Consider the following 22462-nt stretch of genomic DNA (forward strand, 5'->3'; position numbering starts at 1 on the left):
TAAAAAAAAGATGACACATATGAATAAACTCATATGGTATTTGTCTTCCCCCAACTTGTTTCACTTTGCACAATGTCCTCAAGATCCACCCATGTTCTTGCAAATGGCAAGATTTCATTCTTTTTTAAGTAATATTCCATTGTAATAAATATACCTCAGTTGCTGTATTCATCCACTGATGGATAATAGGTTGTTTCCATATCCTGGCTACTGCAAATCATGCTGCAGACACCATTTTAAGTTAGTGTTTTCATTTTTCTTCAGATAAATACGCAGAAGGGGAATTGCTGAATCATATGGTAGTTCTATTTTTAATTTTTTGAGGAACCTCCATAATGTTTTCCATAGCGGCTGCACCAATTTACATTCCCACCAACAGTGCACAAGGGTTCCCTTCTCTCCACATCCTTACCAGAACTTCTTTTCTTATTGTTATTGTTAAAGTAAATTCAAAAACATAAAAATTTCCTCAGTTTTAATTTTGAATATGGTATATATTGATAGAAATATACCACTTAAAAACTCACTAATGTTTAAGAATGTAAAGGGTTCCTTAGACCAAAAATTTGAGAATGGCTGGACTAAAGATATAAATCTAAATACAGACATTAAATAAAACCATGGATGCGCTTAAAGCTTGTGAGACTTCAGGTGGTGGACCAGGAATTCTGACAAACCTTACAACTGAAAAGCTGGACAAAGTACATAAACATTTAGGTGAAGGCCTTAGATCTAGGCAACATCAGTGAAAAAGAATGGGGGCCTAGACAAATGAACCAGACTTCTGTATCTGTTTTTCCCCTGGCATCAGTTGCTGGTTTTGCTGATACCACAAGGGTACCTAAAAAGCTAGAAGGTTTTGGGGCGCCTGGGTGGCACAGCGGTTAAGCGTCTGCCTTCGGCTCAGGGCGTGGTCCCAGCGTTCTGGGATCGAGCCCCACATCAGGCTCCTCCGCTATGAGCCTGCTTCTTCCTCTCCCACTCCCCCTGCTTGTGTTCCCTCTCTCGCTGGCTGTCTCTATCTCTGTCGAATAAATAAATAAAATCTTAAAAAAAAAAAAAAAAGCTAGAAGGTTTGGAAGTGCTTTCCCCCCCCCTTTTTTGAACAGCTTTATTTGATTCTAGTTTGCTATACCACAGGGTCATTCTTTTAAGGTATAAAACTCAAAGGTTTTATATTTACAGAATTTTGCAACCTTCACTGGTATCTAATTTTTTAAAAGATTTTGAAGAATCCTGCTTAAACCCTGTTTAAAGAACTCTGCGTTCAATCTTTAAAGATTTTATTTGAGAAAGAGAGAGTGCATGCACGCACAAGTGGGGGAGGAGCAGGAGGAGAGGGAGAAGCACTCTCTCCACTTGAGCAGCGAGCCTGGTGTGGGGCTCCATCCCAGGACCCTAGGATCATGACCTGTACATGGATCATGATGACTCCCTCTGCCCCTCCCCTGCGCTCGTGCTCTCCCCCTCTTCTCTCAAATAAATAAATCTTTTTTTTTAATTTTTAATTTTTTAAAAAATTTGAGACAGAGCGAGAGAGCACAAGTGGGGAGGAGAGAGAGAGAGAGGGAGGGAGAGAGAGGGAGAGAGGGAGAGAGAGGGAGAGAGAGAGGGAGAAACAGACTCTCTGCTGAACAGGGAGCCTGATGTGGGGCTTGATCCCAGACCCTGAGATCATGACCTGAGCCGAAGGCAGACGCTTAACCAACTGAACCAGCCGGGCACCCCTCAAAGAAATAAAATCTTAAAAAAAAAAAAAAAAAAAAGACTATCTTTAGACCACTTCTAAGTTCACAAAAAAATCTGAGGCGACAATACAGAGTTCCCACACACCCTCTCCCAACCTACAGCTTTTCCTCATTACTATATTACATTAGGGTGGTACATTTGTTACAACTAATGAGCAAATACTGACACATTGTTAGTAACTAAAGTTCATAATTTATATTAGGGTTCACACTGTGTTGTACATTCTTTATGTACATAATGTCACGTATCCATCATTACAGTATCATATATAATAGTTTCACAGCCCTAAAAAATCCTGTGCTCCCCCTATTTATCCTTCCCTTCCTTACACTCCCAAACCTCTGGCAACCACAGATCTCTTTACTGGCTCCAGTTTTGTCTTTTTCAGAATGTATTATAGTTGGAATCATGCAGTATGTAGTCTTCCAGATTGGCCTTTTTCACTTTGTAATATGCATTGAAAGTTCCTCCAAGTCTTTTCAGGAATTGACAGCTCACTTCTTTTTATTGCTGAATAATCCTTCATTGTCTGGATATACCACAGTTTACTTTTCAATTTACCTACTAAAGGAGATCTTGGTTGCTTCTAAGTTTTGGCAATTGTGGATAAAGCTGCGATAAACACCTTTGTGGAAATTTTTGCACTGACATAAGTTTTCAACTCATTTGGGTAAATACTAAAGTGCTACTGCTGGATCTTATGGTGAGAGGTTTTTGTTTTGTTTTGTTTTGTTAAGCAGGCTCCACTCCTGATGTGGGCCTGAACTCACGACTTGGAGATCAAGAATCGCATGCTCTACTGAGCCAGCCAGGCACCTCAAGAGTCCTTTTTTGGGCAGGTGCCTGGGTGGCTCAGTCAGTTAGGCATCTGCCTTTGGCTCAAGTCATGATCCCAGGTTCCTGGGATGGAGCCCCATGTCAGGCTCCTTGCTCAGCTGGAGTCTGCTTCTCCCTCTCCCTGCCACTCCCCCTGCTTATGCTCTCTGTCGCAAATAAGATATATTTATAGTATATAACATATAATATATATAATATATAGTCTTATAATAAATAAGATATATTTATTCGGGACAGAGAGAAAGCATGTGCTGGCGTGCGCGTGCACGCACATGTGTGCCCTAAAGAAAGAATAGAGGGAGAGCGAAGAGAAAATCTCAAGCAGACTCCATGCTGAATGCTGAGCCCAATGCAGGGCTTGATCCCACAACCCTGAGATGATGAGCTGAGCTGAAACCGAGTCAGACACTTAACCACACTGGGCTCTGCACTGGGAGTGGAGCCTGCTTTGATTCTCTCTCTCCCTCTTCCTCTACCCCCACCCCCCCCTTAAAAATAGAGAGTTTTGAAAGAAATTGCCAAATTGTCTTCCAAAATATCTGCACCATTTTGCATTCCTACCAGCAAAGATGAATGAGAGTTCTTGTTTCTTCACATCCTCGTTGGCATTTGGTGTCATCTGTGTTTTGGATTTTGGCCATTCTAATAGGAGTGTAATGGTATCTCATTTTAATTTACAATTCCCTGTTATATTATCTTTTCATATACTTATCTGCCATTTTTATATCTTTTTTGGTGAGATGTCTGCCAAGTCTTTTGCCCTTCTTTGAATGAGACTGTCAAGAAACTTGAGTTTTAGTTCTTTGTATATTCTGAACAATGATACTTTATCAAATAGGTGCTTTGCAAATATTTTCTCCCAGTCTGTAGCTTCTTCCCATTCTCTATCTTTCACAGAGAAGTTTTTAATTTTTTTTAAAAAGTTTTTTATTTAAGTAATCCCTACACCCAAACCGTGAGTTTGGGGCTCAAACTCCCAACTCCAGGATTAAGAGTTGCATGTTCTTCCAACTGAGCCACCTAGGTGCCCTGAGAAGTTTTTAATTTTAATTAAGTCCAACTTATCCTTTCTATTATGGATTGTGCTTTTGTATCTAAATAAGTTATCAATGAAACTCAAAGTCACCTAGATTTTTTTCTGTTACCTTCCAGAAGTTTTACCATTTTGCATTTTAAATATAAACTTGTGGTACCTTTTAAGTTAATTTTATTAAAAGATATGTTATTAGATTTTTTTTTCATGCAGGTGAATAGCTGTTCCAACACCATTTGTTGAAAAGACTATCCTTTTTCCACTGATGTGTATGTGTTCCTTTATCAAATGAGTTATTTGTGGACTCTATTGTATAATTCTACTTCTGGGCTCTCTTACTGTTTCATTGACATCTATTCTTTTGCTAAGACCACACCACCTGGCTTACTGTAGTTTTGAAGCAACCCTTTAAGTTGAGAAATGGCAGTCCTCCGACTTTGTTCTTCAGTATTATACTGGCTATCCTGTGTCTTCTTCCTTTATGTATAAGCTTTATAGTTTGTAGATCTCCACAAAATAACTTGCTGAGATTTTGATTGGAATTGCATTGGCTCTACAGGTCAAGTTGGGAAGAACTGACAAAGATATTGAGTCTTCCTATCAATGAACATGGAACATCTCTCCATTTATTCTTTTTTATCAGAGTTTTACAGTTTTCCTCATGTAGTGTATCAACTTTGTTAGATTTATACATTAATATTTCATTTTTTGGTGCTGATATAAATGTTTTTAAAATTCAAATTCCAATTGTTCACTGCTGGTATATAGGAAAGAAACTGACTTTAATATATTAACCTTGTATCCTGCAACCTTGTAATTCTTGCTTATTCCAGGTTTTTAGTTGTTGATTCCACGAGATTTTCTACATAGACAATCATTCTATCCACACTTTACTTTCCTCCTTTCCAATATTTATATATTTTGTTTCCTTTTCTCGTCTTTTTGCATTAGTTAGGACTTCAGTATGATGCTTAATAGGAATGGTGAGAGGGGAAAATACATGTGCCCAATCTTAGAGGAAAGTATATGGTGTCTCACAATTAAAGATAATGTTAGCTGTAGGGTTTCTGTAGATGTTCTGTATTAAGTTTATGAAGTTCTCCCTCTATTGCTAATTTTCTGGGAGTTTTGTTGTTTTTTTTTAAACGATGATTGGAAATTGAATTTTGTCAAATGCTTTTTCTGCATCTATGGATGTGATATGATTTTTATTCTTTAGGCTGCTGATGAGATGAATTATATTAATAGATCTTTAACTGTTGAACCAGCCTTGTGTAACTGGAATACAACATAGTTGTTATATTCCTTTGCAAGGGTTTCTATAACAACCATCCACAAACTGGATGGCTTAGAACAACAGAAATTTATTCTCTCACAGTTCTGGAGGGTGGAAGTCCAAAATCAAGATACCAACAGGATCATGCTTCCTCCAAAGGCTCTAGGAAAGAATCCTTCCTTGCCTCTTGTAGCTTCTGGCAGTTGCTGGCAATCCTTGGTGTTTCTTGGCCTGTATATACATCACTCCAATCTCTGCCTACACCTTTACAACACCTCTCCACCCCTGTGTTGTCTGTGTCTTTGCTTCTTTACATGGCTTTCACCCTATGAGTCTGTGACCAAATTTCCCTCTTATTCAGTTACTGGATTACAATCCATCCTAATTCATTCACTGCATCTTAACTTGGCTGCACCTGCAAAGACCCTATTTCCAAATAAGGTCACATTCACAAGTTCCAGGTGGACATAAATTTGGAAGGGTAACACAGAACTCAGTACAGTTAAGGTATACAATTTTTTAAATACAGTTAGATTTGCTTTGCTAATATTTTGTTGAGGATTTCTGCATCATCTCTGTTCATGAGAGATACTGGTCTGTGGCTTTACTGTAATGCCTTTATCTGGCTTTGGTATGAAGTGGTATCTCATTGTGATTTTGATTCCCATTTCCCTATTAATTAAATAATTATTTAATTAATACTTTTCATGTTTTTTTTTACGGGGGAAGGGGCAGAGGGACAGAGAGAAAATTTTTTTTTTTTTAGATTTTATTTATTTATTTGACAGAGAGAGGCAACAAGAGAGGGAACACAAGCAGGGGGAGTGGGAGAGGGAGAAGCAGGCTTCCTGCTGAGCAGGGAGCCCAATGTGGGGCTCGATCCCAGAATGCTGGGATCATGACCTGAGCCGAAGGCAGACACCTAACGACTGAGCCACCTAGGCACCCGAGAGAGAGAATCTTGAGCAGATTCCATGCCCAGTGCATAACCTGATGTGGGGCTCGATCTCACAACCCTGACATCATGACATGAGCTGAAATCAAAAGTTGGACGCTTAAGGCAACTGCGCAACCCAGGTGCCCCTCATGTGTTTGTCTATTTGTATATGCTCTTTGGAAAAATGTCTATTCAAATGTTTCCTGGTTTTAAATTGGGTAATTTGTCTCTTTGTTGTTGAGCTGTAAGAGTTCTTTATATGTTCTGGAAAGTAGACCTTAACCATATGTATCAGATGAATGATTCTGTTCCATTCCATGGGTTGTCTTTTTACTTTGTTAGTGTCCTTTGAAGTAAAAAAGATTTAATTTTGATGAAGTCCAATTTATCTTTTTCTTTGTTTTTGCTTTCAGTGTCATATCTAGTAAACTGTTGTCTAATATACAGTCATAAAAATTTACACCTATGTTATCATCCAGAATTTAAAATTTTTAGTTCCCACACTTGGGTGCTTCATCCTTTAGAGCTAATTTTTGTACCTTGTGTGGGGCAAGGACACAACTTCATTCTTTTGCATGTGGATATCCAGTAGTCCTTGCATCATTTCTTGAAAAGACCATTCTTTTTACCCCTGAATGGCACCCTTGCGAAAAATCAGTTTACCATGGGTCTTCCAATCCATGAACACGTGATGTCCTTCCTTTTATTTACATTTTCTTCGATTTCTTTCAGGACATTCTGCAGTTTTCAGTACGTGTCTTGCCCTTCCTTTATTGAAAATTTTTCTACATGTTTCATTTTTGATCACTTCTAGTGTATAGAAGTACAACTGATTAATGTATATTAATCTTACATCCTCAATCTGGCTGAACTAATTTATTAGCTATAATAGTTTGCGTGTGTGATCTTTAAGGTTTCCTATATGTAAGTTAACATTCTCTAGAAAGACATAGTTTTCGGGGCACCTGGGTGGCACAGCGGTTAAGCGTCTGCCTTCGGCTCAGGGCGTGATCCCGGCGTTACGGGATCGAGCCCCACATCAGGCTCCTCTGCTGGGAGCCTGCTTCTTCCTCTCCCACTCCCCCTGCTAGTGTTCCCTCTCTCGCTGGCTGTCTCTCTCTCTGTCAAATAAATAAATAAAATCTTAAAAAAAAAAAAGACATAGTTTTCTTCATTTCTCGTCTAGACGCCTGCTGTAGCTTTCTTGTGATATTTTTGTTTAGCTTTAGTACCATGGTAATATTAGCCTCATAGTCTGAACTGGGAAGTGTTCCCTCCTTTCTAATTTGATGGAAGAATTTAGGAAAGATTGATGTTAACTCCTCTTTAAATGTTTAGTATAACCAAAAAGATTCAGTGGGATTCAGTGGTTTGTGTCTTTCTCAGGGTCTGTCCATTTCATTTAATCATTTTTCTTGGGATATAGTTGTTTACAGTATGTTTTTATAATCCTTTTTTCCCCATTTGGTCAGTAGTGAGGTTTCTTTTTTCATTCCTGATTTTAGTAATCTTATTCTTCTATATTTCATGGGTATTTTAGCTAAAGGCTTGTCAATTTTGTTGATCTTTTCAAAAAACCAACTTTCGGTTTCATTGATTTTCTCTATTGTTTTTCAATTCTCCATTTATTTATGCTCTAATCTCTATTTCCTTACTTCCTATTATTTCCTTGCTTAAGTTTGCTCTTTTTTTCCTTATTCTCAAGATGGAAATTGGTTTGTTTTGAGATCGTCATTTTTAATATAGGTGTTTATAGCTGTAAATTTCCCTCCAAGCACTGTTTACCTACATCCACAAATTCTGGTATGTTGCATCTTTGTTTTTATTTCAAAGTATTTTCTAACTTCCCTTTCTCTTCTTTGATGCCTTGGTTATTCGGGAGTATTAATTTCCACATATTTATGAATTTCCTGAATTTATCTCTTATTAGAATTTCTAATTTCATTCCACTGTGGTTTGAGAACATATTTTATACGATTTTAATCCTTTTAACTTTATTTGGTCTTGTTTTACATCCTAACATAGTGGTCTATCTTGGGAGAATGTGCCATATACGTTGGAGAAGAATGTGTATTCTGTTTGTGGAGTGTTTTTTACCTGTATGTTTAGCTGGATCACAGTGTTGTTCAACTATTGTTTCCTTGTTAATCTTATTTCTTATTGTTCTATCCATTATTGAAAGTGGAGTTTTGAAGTCTCCAACTATTACGGTTGAATTTTCTATTTATGCCTTTAATTATGTTAGTTTTAGTTTCATGTATTTTGGGGGTCTATTTTGGGTTAGGTTCACATGTATTTATATTTTAGGTCTTCCTCGTGGATTGACACTTTTGCCATTATAAAATGTCCTTCCTTGTCTTTAGTAACAATTGTCATCTTAAAGTCTATTCTGTCTGATAGTACAGCCAGTGCATCTCTGTTTCGGTTACTATCTGTTATCGTATATAATTCTGTTCTATCCTTTTACTTTCAACCCACTGTGTCTTTGACACTAAAATGTGTCTCTTGCAGAAATTATAACCATGTTATTTTTCACTTAATCTATTCTTTAATTTCTAACTTTTGAATGGGATATTTAGTCCATTTATAGTTAAGGTAATTACTAATAGGGTAAGATTTACATGTGCCATTTCACTGTTTTCCACATGCTTTATGTCTTTTTTTGTCCCTCTATTCTTTCACAACTACCCTATTTTCTATTAAACAGATACTGTCTAGTTACCATTTTAATTTCCTTGTTGTTCCCTTTGTTATATATTTCAGAGTTCTTTTTTTTTTTTTAAGATTTTACTTATTAGAGAGAGAGAACAAGCACAAGCAGGAGGAGGGTCAGAGGGAGAAAGAGAGAGAGGCAGGCTTCTCACTGACCAAGGACTCTGATGTGGGACTCAATCCCAGGACCCTGAGATCACGACCTGAGCCAAAAGCAGACGCTTAACCGACTAAGCCATCCAGGTGCCCCTCAGAGTTCTTTTCTTAGTGTTTTCCCTGGAGATTCAACATATTAACTTGGAACGATGTCATTTGGTTAATTAATATAATTTCAGTAACATTAAAAAACTTTATATATGACTCCATTCCCTCCCCTCACCTTTGTGTGTTTTTTGTCACATAAATTTAATCTTTACACATTGTATGCACATCTACTCAGATTTACATCTATTGCTTTATGCAGTTGTTTCTTAAATCATGGAGTATGAAAAAAGTGACAAAATACATTTTTGCTCCCTTTTATATTTATCTGTATGGTTACCTTTTCTGGTGCTACTTATTTCTTCATGTGGACACAAATTACTATCTAGTGTTATATCATTTCCACATGAAGGACTCCCTTTAGTATTTCTCATGGGACCAGTGTGCCATTGATAAATTCTTCCAGTTTTTATCTGAAAATGCCTTAATTTTGCCTTCATTTTTTTGATCGGATTAATTACATTTTATTTTATTTGTATTCAGTTAGTCACATTTCCTAATTTTTTAAAATAATATTTTTAAATTTAAATTCAATTACTTAACATATAGTGTATTATTAGTTTCAGAGGTATAATTCAGTGATTCATTCTCTTTCATTTTTAAAAAAATTGACATAAATCATATACCATAAAATTCTCCATTTCGAAGTATATAATTCAGTGGTTTTTAATATATTCATCAAGCTATGCACTAATTTTGTAATACTTTCATCACCCCAAAAGAACCCTGCACTCATTAGCACTTACTCCCCATTCTTGCCCACATCTTCACTTTCTGGAAACCAATGACCTGTAAAATACAGCTTTTTTACATCTAGCTGCTTTCACTGGGCTTAATATTGTCAAGCTTTCTCTCATTTTTAAATAGTTTTTCTGGATACCAAATTCTTATTCAACCTTTTTCTTTCATTATTTTGAATGTCTTCCTACCGCCTCTGGCCTCCATAATTTCTGAGAGATCAGGTCTTATCTTACTGAAAGATGCCTTGAACATAGTAAGTTGTTTTCTCTTGGTGTTTTCAAGATGCTTTGTCTTTCAGTAGTTTTACTGTGACGTGTCTAGGTGTGGATATCTTTGAGTTTTTACTACTTAGTATTCGTTAGGGTTCTTAGATAAGTTTGCTATTGATTTTCATCAAATTTGAGAATTTGGGGCTATTGTTCCTTCCAATGTTCTTTCTTCTCCATTGTCTCTCTTCACTCCCCTTCTGAGAATCACATTATGTCTATGTTGGTATGATTAATGGTGCCCTACAGATCTCTGAGTCTCTATTTATTTTCTTCATTCTTTTTTCTTCCTTTTCCTCACACTGAATAATCTCAATTGACCTACTTTCAAGAATGCTAGTTATTTCTTCTGCCTAGTCAAATCTGATATTAATCTCTTCCAGTGAAGTGTTCATTTAATATATTTTACAACTCCAGAATTTCTGCATGGCTCTTAAAATTTTTTAAATCTTTTTATTAAGATATAATTCACATACCATATAATTCACCAACTTAAAGTGTAAAATTTTTAGTATATTCATGAATACATATAACACCACATTTAGTATATTCATAGATTTGTACATCACCACCACCCCACCTACCTTTCCATCCTCTCCCCACCTCAGCCCTAAGCAAACATTGGTTTACCTTCTGTCTCTCTAGATTCCCTGTACATTTTTTATAAATGGGATCTGTGGTCTTCTGTGACTGGCTTCTTTCACATGATGTAACATTTTCAAGATTCAAGTATTGCATGGTAGTATTTGTCTCAGCTGTTTTATATATATTTTTCTTTTTTATATTTTACTTATTTATTTGACAGAGAGAGAGGCAGCGAGAGAGGGAACACAAGAGGGGGAGTGAGAGAGGGAAAAGCAGGCTTCCCGCTGAGTGGGGAGCCTGATGCGGGGCTCAATCCCAGAACACTGAGATCATGACCTGAGCCTAAGGCAGCCACGTAACGACTGAGCCACCCAGGCGCCCCTACATTTTTTTTCTTTCTTCCCTTTGAAAATTTTTTTGTTTTATTTTCTCTTATCTTGATAGTTATATACTCTTTTATTATTTAGTGTCTAATCTAGAAATTACTACAACATAGATCTTCAGCAAATCTAAGTGTAATATAAACTGGTACTTTCATCTTTTACTCAGCAATTTAAGGAACTAACAGCATTAGAATTTCATTTACTTCTTCCTAATATATGTACTATTGTCATTAATTTGAAATTTATACACATACAAGAATATATATTCATTCAGGAATTATATTCTTTTAGATGGTATGTATTCATTTGAATTTATCCCATATTTGCCACTTTTATTCCTGTAACCACTTCTATGTTTCTCTCTAGGATAATTTGCCTTCTAGGTGAAGAATGCCATTTAGTATCTTCCTTCAATGCGAGTTTGCCAGTGACAAAGTCTGTCAAATTTCTGTTTGCCATGAAATGTTTGCCATTTCACCTTATTAGAAGTTATTTTTCATGGATACTAGATTCTACATTGGCAGTTCTTTTCTTTTCTCTTTTAAAGTTTTTATTTTTTTAAGTAATATCTCCACCCAGTATGGGGCTCAAACTCACAACCCTGAGATCAAGATCCCATTCTCGGGGCGCCTGGGTGGCACAGCGGTTGGGCGTTTGCCTTTGGCTCAGGGCGTGATCCCGGCGTTATGGGATCGAGCCCCACATCGGGCTCCTCTGCTATGAGCCTGCTTCTTCCTCTCTCACTCCCCCTGCTTGTGTTCCCTCTCTCACTGGCTGTCTCTATCTCTGTCAAATAAATAAAATCTTTAAAAAAAAAAAAAAAAAGAGTCCCATTCTCCACTGACTGAGCCAGCCAGGCGCCCCATTAAGCACTTCGTAGTTATTATTTTATTAACTGTGGCTTAAACTTTTTCTTTTGACAAGTTAGCTATTAGTCCATTTGTTGCTCTTTTAAGGTAACCTTTCTTTTACTTTACTTTGGTCTTAATGGGTGTGTGTGTGTGTGTGTGTGTGTGTGTGTTCAACAGTTTTATTATAATGTACCTAAGTATACTTTCTTTTTATACATCCAACTTGGGATTTCTCAGATTACCTTCTATCTGTGCTTTGTTTTTTTAATCACTTTTGGAATATTCTTTACCATTGTCTTTTCATCTTTTCAGATATTTCTTCTGTTCTATACCCTCTTTAACTTCCTCTGGGCCACTTACGCATATATTATAATTTAACCCCATATCTCCCATGTCTTGGTATCTCAATGCTTCAGTTTTTTTTCTTATTCAGTTGACTTTTTACTTCCTTAAGTCTAAATTACTGTTACTCATTTTTACGCATAGAGTTGTGTTTCCCCAAAATTTTTATGTTGAAGTCCTAACCCCTAATACCTCAGAATGGAACTGTATTTGGAGACAGAGCCTTTAAAAAGAGGTTGTTAAGTTGAAAGGAGGTCACCAGAATAGGGTCTAATTAAATATGACTTGTGTCTTTGTAGGAAGAAGATATTAGGACACAGATGCACACAGGAGGAAGACCATGTGACAGAGAGAAGACAGTCATCTACAAGACAAGAAGAGAGGCCTCAGGAGAATCCAGCCCTTCCAACACCTTGATCTTGGACTTCTCGTCCTCCAGAACTGTGACGAAATAAATCTTTGCTGATTAAGCCACCCAGTCTATGGTACGGTGTTATGGCAGTCCTAGCAACCTAATACACCCATCTATTGAGTATTTAATTTTGGTTGGCATAAATTTCAGTTCTAGAAATTCCAACTTTTTCCTCATAGTTCCCAATTCTTTGCTAAAATTCTTAATGTTGTCTTTGATCTCTTTGAACACACTAAGTGTAGCTATTTTTTTTTTTTTTTAGATGGGGGTAGAGAGAGAGGTGGGTAGAGGGAGGGGGAGAGAATCTTAAGCAGGCTCCACACCCAGCACACAGCCTAATGTAGGGCTTGATCTCACAACCCTGAGATCATGACCTAAGCTGAAATCAAGAGTCTGATGCTTAACCGACTGAGCCACTTGCAATTTTAAATGTGTAATTTTAAAATTTTTAAATTGAGATTAATATCAGATTTGACTAGGCAGTAGCAATTTTAAAATGTGTCTGATTACTCAATTACCTGAATCCTATGTGGATCAGGATCAATTATCTGGTTGTTTTTTTTTTTTTTCCTGTTTATAGTCCATTTTCTCTCCCTGTGTTTTTAGTTATTATTTATTGATTGGTAGGCATTGTGGAAACATTTTGATGCCTAAGATAACGTTACCTTTCTTTCTTTTTTTTTTTTTAAGATTTTATTTATTTATTTGACAGAGAGAGAGAGAGAGAGACAGCCAGCAAGAGAAGGAACACAAGCAGGGGGAGCGGGAGAGGAAGAAGCAGGCTCCCAGCAGAGCAAGGAGCCCGACATGGGGCTCGATCCCAGGACTCTGGGATCACGCCCTGAGCCGAAGGCAGACGCTTAACGAATGAGCCACCCAGGTGTCCCGATAATGTTACCTTTCTTCAGAGAATTTATATTTGTTCTGGCAAGTCGGCAGTGAAACTAGCAGTCAAGTTCACCTAAATTCATATTCAGGGACTAACATGATTCAGAGTTTACCATAGTTCTTCTTTACTCCTAGGCTGTAAACCTTTAGATTCACAACCCAAAGAGTGGGAAGTACACTCAGGATCACCACTGATTTAGGGGCCCTGGCCTCCTGTTTTTGATCCGTAGAGACTTTCAAATGTGCTAAGGCTTTTCAACATTTTAGCTGCTGCTTTCAGAAACAGAATTAGCATATGCCCCTAGGGTTTCTGTCCTTTTGTATCTTGGCTTTCTTATTCTTTTTTCTTCATTAAGTCTTCAATCAAATGCAAATAGATTTTATATACACACATGTATACATGTATATGCATATGTGTGTCCATGTATATATGTGTATATGTATATATGTGTATGTATGTAACTCTACCTACCTATACATACACACGTATATGTGGAGACATGTACATGTGTATATATATAATATACATATATTCCTTTCTAAAAATTGTATGCCAAACATAGCATTTATAAATAGTGTTAACAGAAATGAGGTGAAGTCTGGAATGATGCCTTAATATAGAGAAGATTTAAATTTGTTTCTTCGAGGAGTCTGGAGTATTAGCACTATGAGAAACTTGGGAACACTAGCATTCTGGGTCACTGTATCTGATTTTGGGAATAGAAATAATTCAAAGATGAGCCGTAGTTTGCTCTAAGGATTTATATACCACTCACTCACCCTTATTCCTACGATGTAGCTCTTTGGGGCATGAAACCAAAATGTTGGAGGTTTCCTAGTGTCATCTACACTTAGTGGGTTCTAGACTCTAATTACTGTCCACCTGGAAAACTACAAGACTGTCAAAAGTACTCCTCAGGAAATTGAATGGGAAAGAAAAGACCTTGAAAAATCTGCTTCTCCTAAAAGCAACAAGTACACTGCAAAAATGGTCAAAATCAAACTTTCTGGAACTGTGGATACTAACCAGAGGATTGCAATAATCTGAGGAGCATTTACTCAATAAAACCGGCTGAATCTCACAAGCTTTATGGTGTTTTAACTTGCTCTACTCACATCCCCCTTTCTCTGCAGTAGCTGTCACATCTGTAGCCTCACGACTATGGTAATTGTGAAAATAATGTAGCAGTCACTGGAGGGGGGCAGAACAAGTTCGAGGCATTTAAAGAAATATTTGTCCAGTCATTAACTGATCACTAAGCTAACCAAGGGGAAATTTTCAATGCTACACATAATCTAGATTACAGAGATTATACAATCAGGCCAGAAAAGCCATCAAGGAATAACAACAACAAATTCCTGGGAGTGGAAATTTAATTTGCAGAGCTGCCACATTATATTAAAAATGTCTACTTTTTAATAAAAAAATTATGAGACATGTCAAGAAATAGTAAAATATGGCCCATTCACATGAAAAAAAAAGTAGTCAATAGAAACTGCCTGGGATAAACCCAGTTGATGACTTTACTGGACAAGCACTTAAAACCAGTATTTTAAATACTGTTCAAAGAACTAAAGAAAATCACATCTAAAGACCTTAAATATAGGAAGTATCTCACCAAAGAGACTATCAATAAACAGACAAGTTATAAGCAAGAACCAAACAGAAATTTTGAAGTTAGAATGTATAATAACTGAAACAACAAATTCCACTAGAGGGGCTTAACAGATTTGATCAGGCAGAAGAAATAATCCATGAACTAAGAAATAGGTCCACTGAAATTATCCAGTATGAGAAAGAAGAAGGAAAAAGAAGAAAAATGAATGCAGCTTCTGAGACAGTAAGATGCCATCAAACATACCAAATTCAAATAATTGGAGTCTCAGTAGGACAGGTGAGAGAGAAAGGGTCAAAAAGAATATCTGAAGAAATAGTGGACCCCAAATTACCAAACTTGGTGAAAAATTTAACTGAACATCCAAGAAGCCTAAGGAATTCAAAGTGGGATAAACTTAAACTTGATCTGCAACATCAGCTATTCCCTGGGTCTTCAGCCTGCTGGCCCACTCTGAAGATTTTGGACTCGCCAGCCTCCATAAATTACGTGATCCAATTCCTTAAAATAAATAAATCTCTCTCCGTGTGCACACACATACAACACACACTCTAGATTCTGCTTCTCTAAAGAACCCTAAGATAGAACTAGCACACAAAAAGAGGAAGAGAATAGAACTATATAAGAACAAAGTTTTTGTATATTACTAAAATTAATTTGGTATTACTGTGAATAAGGTTTTTATAAATTAATATGCAAAAAAAGCATTTGATAAAATCCAACACACCTTCAAAATAAAAATGCTCATCACCTGTCAAAAAAAAAAAAAAAAGAGAGAGAGAGAGAGAAAAGAAAAGAAAAAGAAAAATGCTCATCAAATTAGGAATAGAAGGAAACTTCCTTAACATCAGAAAGCAAGTTTACGAAAAACTCACAGCTAACATATACTCAACAGTGAAAGACTTACTATTCCCCTACAAACATAAAATAGGATGCTTTTCACCATTGCTATCAAAGTTGTACTGGAAATTCCAACTAGAGCAACTGTGCAAGAAAAAGAAACAAAAGACATCCAAATTGGAGGGCGCCTGGGTGGCTCAGTTAGTTAAGCATCTGACTCTTGGTTTTGGCTCAGGTCATGATCTCAGGGTTGTGGGATGCAGCCCTGCATTGAGCTCCATGCTCGGCTCGGAGTCCATTGGGGATTCTCTCCCTCTCCCTCCCCCCGACCCTCCCCCTCCTCACGTGGGTGTTCTCTCTCTCAAATAAATAAACAAAATCTTTAAAAAAAAGAAAAGAATCCAAACTGGAAAGAAAGGAGTTTAACTATCTCTATTTGGAGATGACCTGATTCCATAAATAGGAAATTCCAAGAATTTTTGAAAAAAGAAAAAGCTCTAAACCTAATAAATTAAAAAAGTGGTAAGGTTAAAGATTAATACATAAAAACCAGTTATGTTTCTGTACATCAGCAATGGACAATTCAAAAATGAAATTAAGAGAACAATTACATTTACAATAGCATCTAAAACAATAAAATTCCTAGGAATAAATTTAATCAGGGAGGTAAAATACTTTTACATGGATACTATATAATGTTGCTGAAAGCAATTAAAGACCTAAATAAACAGAAAAAAATATCCTCTGTCTATATATTATATAACCAAATATTATTAAAATGGCAACATGTGCAAAGAAATCTACAAATTCAATGCAATCTTTATCAAAATTCCAATGGCTTTTTTTTCAGAAGTGGAAATTTCATATACAACTCTAAGGGGCGCTGAACAGCTAAAATAATATTCAAAAAAGAAAACAAGTCTGGAAGACTCACACTTTTAGATTTCAAAACTAACTAAAAAGAAACAGTAATCAAAACAACCTTGTACTGACATTAAGAATGACATTTATGGACGGGGGGGGTGGGGGAATGGAGTAACTGGGTGTTCGACATTAAGGAGGGCAAATGAAGTAATGAGCACTGGTGTTATATAAGACTGATGAATCACTGAACTCTACCTCTGAAACTAATAATATATGATATATTAATTAATTGAATTTAAATTTAAAAATTAATTTAAAAAAAAGAATGACATTTAGACAAGAGAATAGAATTCAGAGTTCAGAAATAAACCCTATGAAATAAACATCTATGCCCAACTGATTTTTAACAAGGATGCCAAAACCATCCTATGGAGAAAGAATACAGTCTCCTCAACAAGTAGTGCTGGGATAAGTAGATAACCACATGCCAAAGAATAAAGATGGATCCCTACCTCACTCCATATACAAAATGCAACTCAAAATGGATCAAGTGTTCCAAATACAAGAGCTAAAGCTGAAAACCATTACAAGAACATATAGGGGTAAATCTTCATGACCTCAGATTTGGCAACAGATTCTTAGATTTGACACCAAAAAAGCACAAGAAACAAAAGAAAAAGAGATAAATTGGACTTCATAAAGATTTTAAATTTTCATGCATCAAATTAACATTATCAAGAAAGTGAAGACGTTCTACAGAACGGAACAAAATATTTGCAAATCATTTATCAGACAAGCATTCTGTATCCAAAATATGTAAAAAAAAAAAACAACAACTTTACAATTCAACAACAAAAACACAAATAACTCAATTAAAAAATGGAGAAAAGATCTGAAAGGATTTCTTCAAAGAAGATATACAAATGGACAATAGGCACATGAAAAGATGTTCAACATCGTTGTTATTAAGGAAATGCAGGTTAAAACCGCAATGAGATACCACTTCACACTGGCTATAATTAAAAATGGAAAACAAAATGTTGGCAAGGATTGGGGAAATTGGAACCTCTGTACATTGCTGGTAGGAATGAAAATGGTGTAGCCACTGTGGAAAAGAGTTTGCTTGTTCCTCAAAAAGTTAAACACAGAATTACCTTACAGCCCATCAATTTCACTCCTAGGTATATACCCCAAAGAAATGCAAACAGGTACTCAGATACATATACAGGTATATTTACAGCAGTATTCACAATAGTCAAAAGGTAGGAACAAGTCCTAATGTCCATCAATAATGGATGGATAAACCAATTGCAGAATAAACACACAATGGAATATTAATCATCCATAAAAGAGAATAAAGTAGTGATATATGCTACAACTTGCATGAACCCTAAAAACATGCTCAACAAAAGAAGCTAGACACAAAATGTCACATATTTTATGATTACTTCTATGTAATGTATCCAAAATCAGTAAATCCATAAAGACAGAAAAACAGAGTAGACATTATCAGTAAATAGGTGAAGGGTGAATGGGGAACAGTTACCTCCCTCCAGAATGAAAAAGAGGTTGGAACTAGCAAGCAGATATTTTGGTGTGCTTGCTTGAGGTGACACCTGGGCCCATGAAATGAATGGACATTGGAGGCTGCAACAATGCAGAAATGGGTTGAATCTAGACATTTCTCTTGCACCCTCTGAAGTGCAAAATGCCAACAAGAATTGTTCTGCCTGACGAGAGGAGATACAGAGAATACAGATGGTTCTGGGGTAGATTCCCTGAGGGGAAGGCCCTGCACATAGGTGGCAAGTTAGACTGACCCTGATAGCTCCAGGAGGCAAGAAACAGTTCCTGACATAAACAGATATCTATTGTAGACTGGGCTATGCATACCTGCTGGTATGCTCGAAATACTAAAAAAAAAAAAAAAAAAAAAAAAAAAAAAAAAAAAGCCTAAAACAGAAGATACTGCACCAATCTGAACTAACGACTCATATTTCCTCAGACCAAAGAACACATTTTCATCCTCAGAGTAACAGTTTGATAGAGAATAAAATGGACAATTGAAACATTTTTGTCTAAAATGGAGGGAATAAAGGCATAAAGGGTTGACCTGCTCATGACACTAGACATGAGCAGGGCCCAGAGGATGTCTGCCCTTCTCTGGGGGATCCCAGAGGAGGGGTGGAGAAAGTGCTGGTGTAACAACAATACTTTTTTTGTTTTCCCCACGTGACCTCAACACACTTTTTTCCTACTGATTCTCAGACCAGAACTGCAGGTGCCAGAACTGGGATGAACAGTGTATCCGTTCACCAGGACTGCCACAGCAAAGTACCACTAACTGAGTGGCTTCAACAACAGATATGTGTTGTTTCACAGGGCTGGAGGCTAGAAGTCTGAGATCAGGGTACTGGCAGGATTGGTTCCTTCTGAGGACTATGAGGGACAATCTCTTCCACGACTCCCTTGAAGCCTCTGGCGGCCTCACGTGTTCCTTGGCTTGTAGATGGCAATCCCCCTGTGTCTTCACATTGTCTTTCCTCTACGTATATCTGGCTCTGTATTCAAATCTCCTCCTTTCATAAGGACATAGTCATACTGGATTAGGGCCCACTCTAATAACCTCATCTTAACTCCATCATCTGCAAAGGCCCTATTTCCAAATATAGTCATATTCACTAGTACTGAGGATTAGAATGTCAATACCTTTGTTTGTGTGTGGGGGGGTATAATTCATTCTATAACAGCCTCTAAGCAAAAAACTGTAATTATATTTTTAAACCTTTATGATGAAATTCCCAAGCGCCTGATGGGGTAAATCTTGCTTTCACCTCTCTAGCAAAATTGAGGTTCACAGGAAATGCAGCTAAACCGCCTAGTGGTCAAGAGAGGTCACTAATTCTGTACCTGTGTAGCCCTTTCCTATATGAATGGGAGTGGATTAAGGGGGAAGCACCTACCAAACTAGCATTGCTATCGGCAACCTACACCACCAGCGGAGGGGCCAAACCTAACATTCCTTCCAAAGATAGAGAAGTTAGGGTATAAATGGAGAGAAGGAAGAATGGTAGCTGAGGATAAAGAAATGAATCAATGGTTATGCAATCAGGGAAATCCAATATTATACTGGTATCTCAAAACAGGCTTAGAATAAGAGATAATATTATTGCCTGTTAGCTCAAGTATACCACATGCCTGAAAAAGCAGAGCCATGTTGCTGAGACTGTTCTTGCTTTTAGAACCTGACAATGTCAAATGAAAGCTGCAAACTTAAGTGGCACAGCTTTGGTAGATATTTTGGTCATGTAGTATGACAACGAACTGGACTAACTACTCATGCCTGAGTGGAACTCTAGTGATGCCTCAGTATCTTTTGACTCGTATTTCAGGTTATATTTACTACCATACTGCTATGTGATGGGACACTAACCTCCTTGGTTAAGAATCAGTTACATTACTTAAACAAGTCTTACAATAATACTGATGTTGATAGGCAAATATATTGGGAAACTGGGTTAATGCTTCTTCAAGATGTAATACTGATGAAAGAATGAATGGGCTGAGAAAGAACTGGATTAATTAACCACCAGCTAAATTCTATGCTGAAGAGTTCTGCACAAATTTATTGTAAGGAACAAAGAGTGGCAAATCGAGGGGGAAAATGTAATTAAGTTACTACAAACATATGAAAATGTATGTGATAGCTTTATAGAGCAGATCCATTATTCAAATCTATCCCATCCCCACATTGGCTCCTCCAAATATGAGGCATATTCATAATGAGACTACTGGACAAATGGAATGCAGTGAAAGTGATACTGTATGACTTTCAGGTGATAGTGTAAAGGCAACATGGTTTCCACCCGGCTCTAGTTTCTTGGAATGCTCACCCCTTGAACCGTATGCCACCATACTGTGAGGAAGCCCAGACTAGCTCATGTGGAAAGACCACATGAAGAGGCACCAGAGCCCACTGTACCACGTGCAACTTCTTGACTTCAGAATCATAAATGCTCATTGCATGTCACTAAGTTTTAGGGTAAATTTGTTACACGGCCATCAATAACCAAGCACTGCTCAAGTAATTCACTAGTCAGAGAAAGATAAATAAGGATACAGCTAACTAATAAAAGGCAAAATGCAATAGCCACTACACAGAATATAAACAAGGGCCTTGGAAAAAATTAATAAATAAACAAGGGTCCTTGGCAGAAGAAGGAACATAAAGAAGTCTAAGGGATGGAGCAGTGGGGGGAAAATGGAAAGGGCTTCAAAGAAGCAAGCCTTGAAACACTAGGGCTTAACAGAGCTTGAAGGGAAACAATAGCATCAACAACAAAAAGAAGGAAGGTGTGGTAGGACTTAGTGACAAAGTGTGTGTATATGTATATATATATATATATATACATATACACATAGACCTATATAGATATAGATATAGATATACACATAGACTTTTATATATATATATATATATATCTCCTTAGAGACAAAATTCAACTTTTTTTTTTTTTACATAATCTCAAATACTGAAAGGATGCTAAACTATTGAGATCAGTGTAGGAAACATTAATTTAAAAAGAAACAAGGTGGAGTTCTAGTGACTGCAATCATATGAAATTATTAAATTTCTTGCTGTTAATCTCCATGCAAAGGGCTAACTCTGACCCTAAGAAATGAAAGCCACTTATCAGCACTTCCTTTGATGTACTGGCCAAGGTAAAACCCAGTACTTTGCTTGCTCATTGTGCCAGACCCAATATCAGTTTAATGACAGCAATTCTCCATGGTTAGCATTCCTGGGAGTTCTAGGGGTGATTTACAGGGAGGCATTTGTCTTGAACCAAAATGAAAAGTGCCTAATAATAGCCATAAAAAGCTGAGTAAATTCATAAGCTGCTTTAATTGCTGAAATTTACCCCCACTTCGCTGATAAGGGCATGAAGATTATGTCTACAGGCATCAGATTGACAACCTGGGAATAATCATTACTTACCAAGCAAAATCAAAGTATTTATCTCTTTCGCTGCTCTGTACAAGTAGAAGCCTGAAAGCAGTCCCTCTGAGCTGCCTGCTCAGCAACGACTAACTTTTCAGTCTGTTTAGGAGACACCTTCAATTTGGGATCCCTCCCACCAAATCACACTTCCTCTTAGAGTGGTCAGATAGGCAGTCCTTAAAAACTCTGAAACTTTAAAATTTCTGTTCTCCTCACCTCATAAAACTTTTTTAAGGAGCCCACCAGGCACAGCTTCAGGCTATCCACAATCTCCTGATGAGGCATCTGGAATACCACTCGTGAATACCATTTTGTGAGTGTGCTGGGGAGGAGGCAGTAAGAGAGAGAGAAAAGACAGAAAGATGAACACACACTCACAGAGGAAGGCCCACAATCTGAATGTCAGTACACACAGGCTCCTCTATGCACCAGTACAACAAGTACCTAGTAAATGCATTTATGTTACAGGTAAAAACACATGGCAATATGGGCACAGATATATAGAGAGATAGATATAGATAGATATATATTTCCATATAGATATGTCACATATAGAATGTAAAAATATAGGCATAATTGTGGTATTTGCTACAAAACCACTTCCAACTGAAAAAATTTAACCACCTGATATCCACCAACAGAGGACTAAAAAGTGCTGTAGCATACAATAAATTCCATGCAGCAGTTAAGAATTGGTTGAGATTTGTTTATATTGATATGAGAAAACATCTGCAATATACAATTTAAGTACATAAAACAAGCTGATGAATAGTATACATAGTAATATGCCATTTTGTATACATATATACACCACCTACACATGTTACTATGTGCATAAATGAGAATCTGAAAGTATATATACATTAA

At 36.9% G+C, this 22462-nt stretch overlaps 1 protein-coding gene across 2 annotated transcripts in view; it reads right to left on the bottom strand.

Annotated features, from left to right (window-relative positions):
* Positions 1 to 22462, bottom strand: part of PIWIL2 (piwi like RNA-mediated gene silencing 2) — a 70332-nt gene that overhangs the window by 16671 nt on the left and 31199 nt on the right. For both annotated transcript variants that reach the window (XM_040626542.1, XM_008702086.1), the window contains exon 19: positions 21812 to 21917. In XM_040626542.1, the coding sequence (XP_040482476.1) occupies positions 21812 to 21917 (106 nt within the window). The remainder of the gene's footprint in view (positions 1 to 21811; positions 21918 to 22462) is intronic.

Source organism: Ursus maritimus, unplaced genomic scaffold (genome assembly GCF_017311325.1).
Source record: "Ursus maritimus isolate PB19 unplaced genomic scaffold, ASM1731132v1 scaffold_11, whole genome shotgun sequence".
Taxonomy (NCBI): Eukaryota; Metazoa; Chordata; class Mammalia; order Carnivora; family Ursidae; genus Ursus; species Ursus maritimus.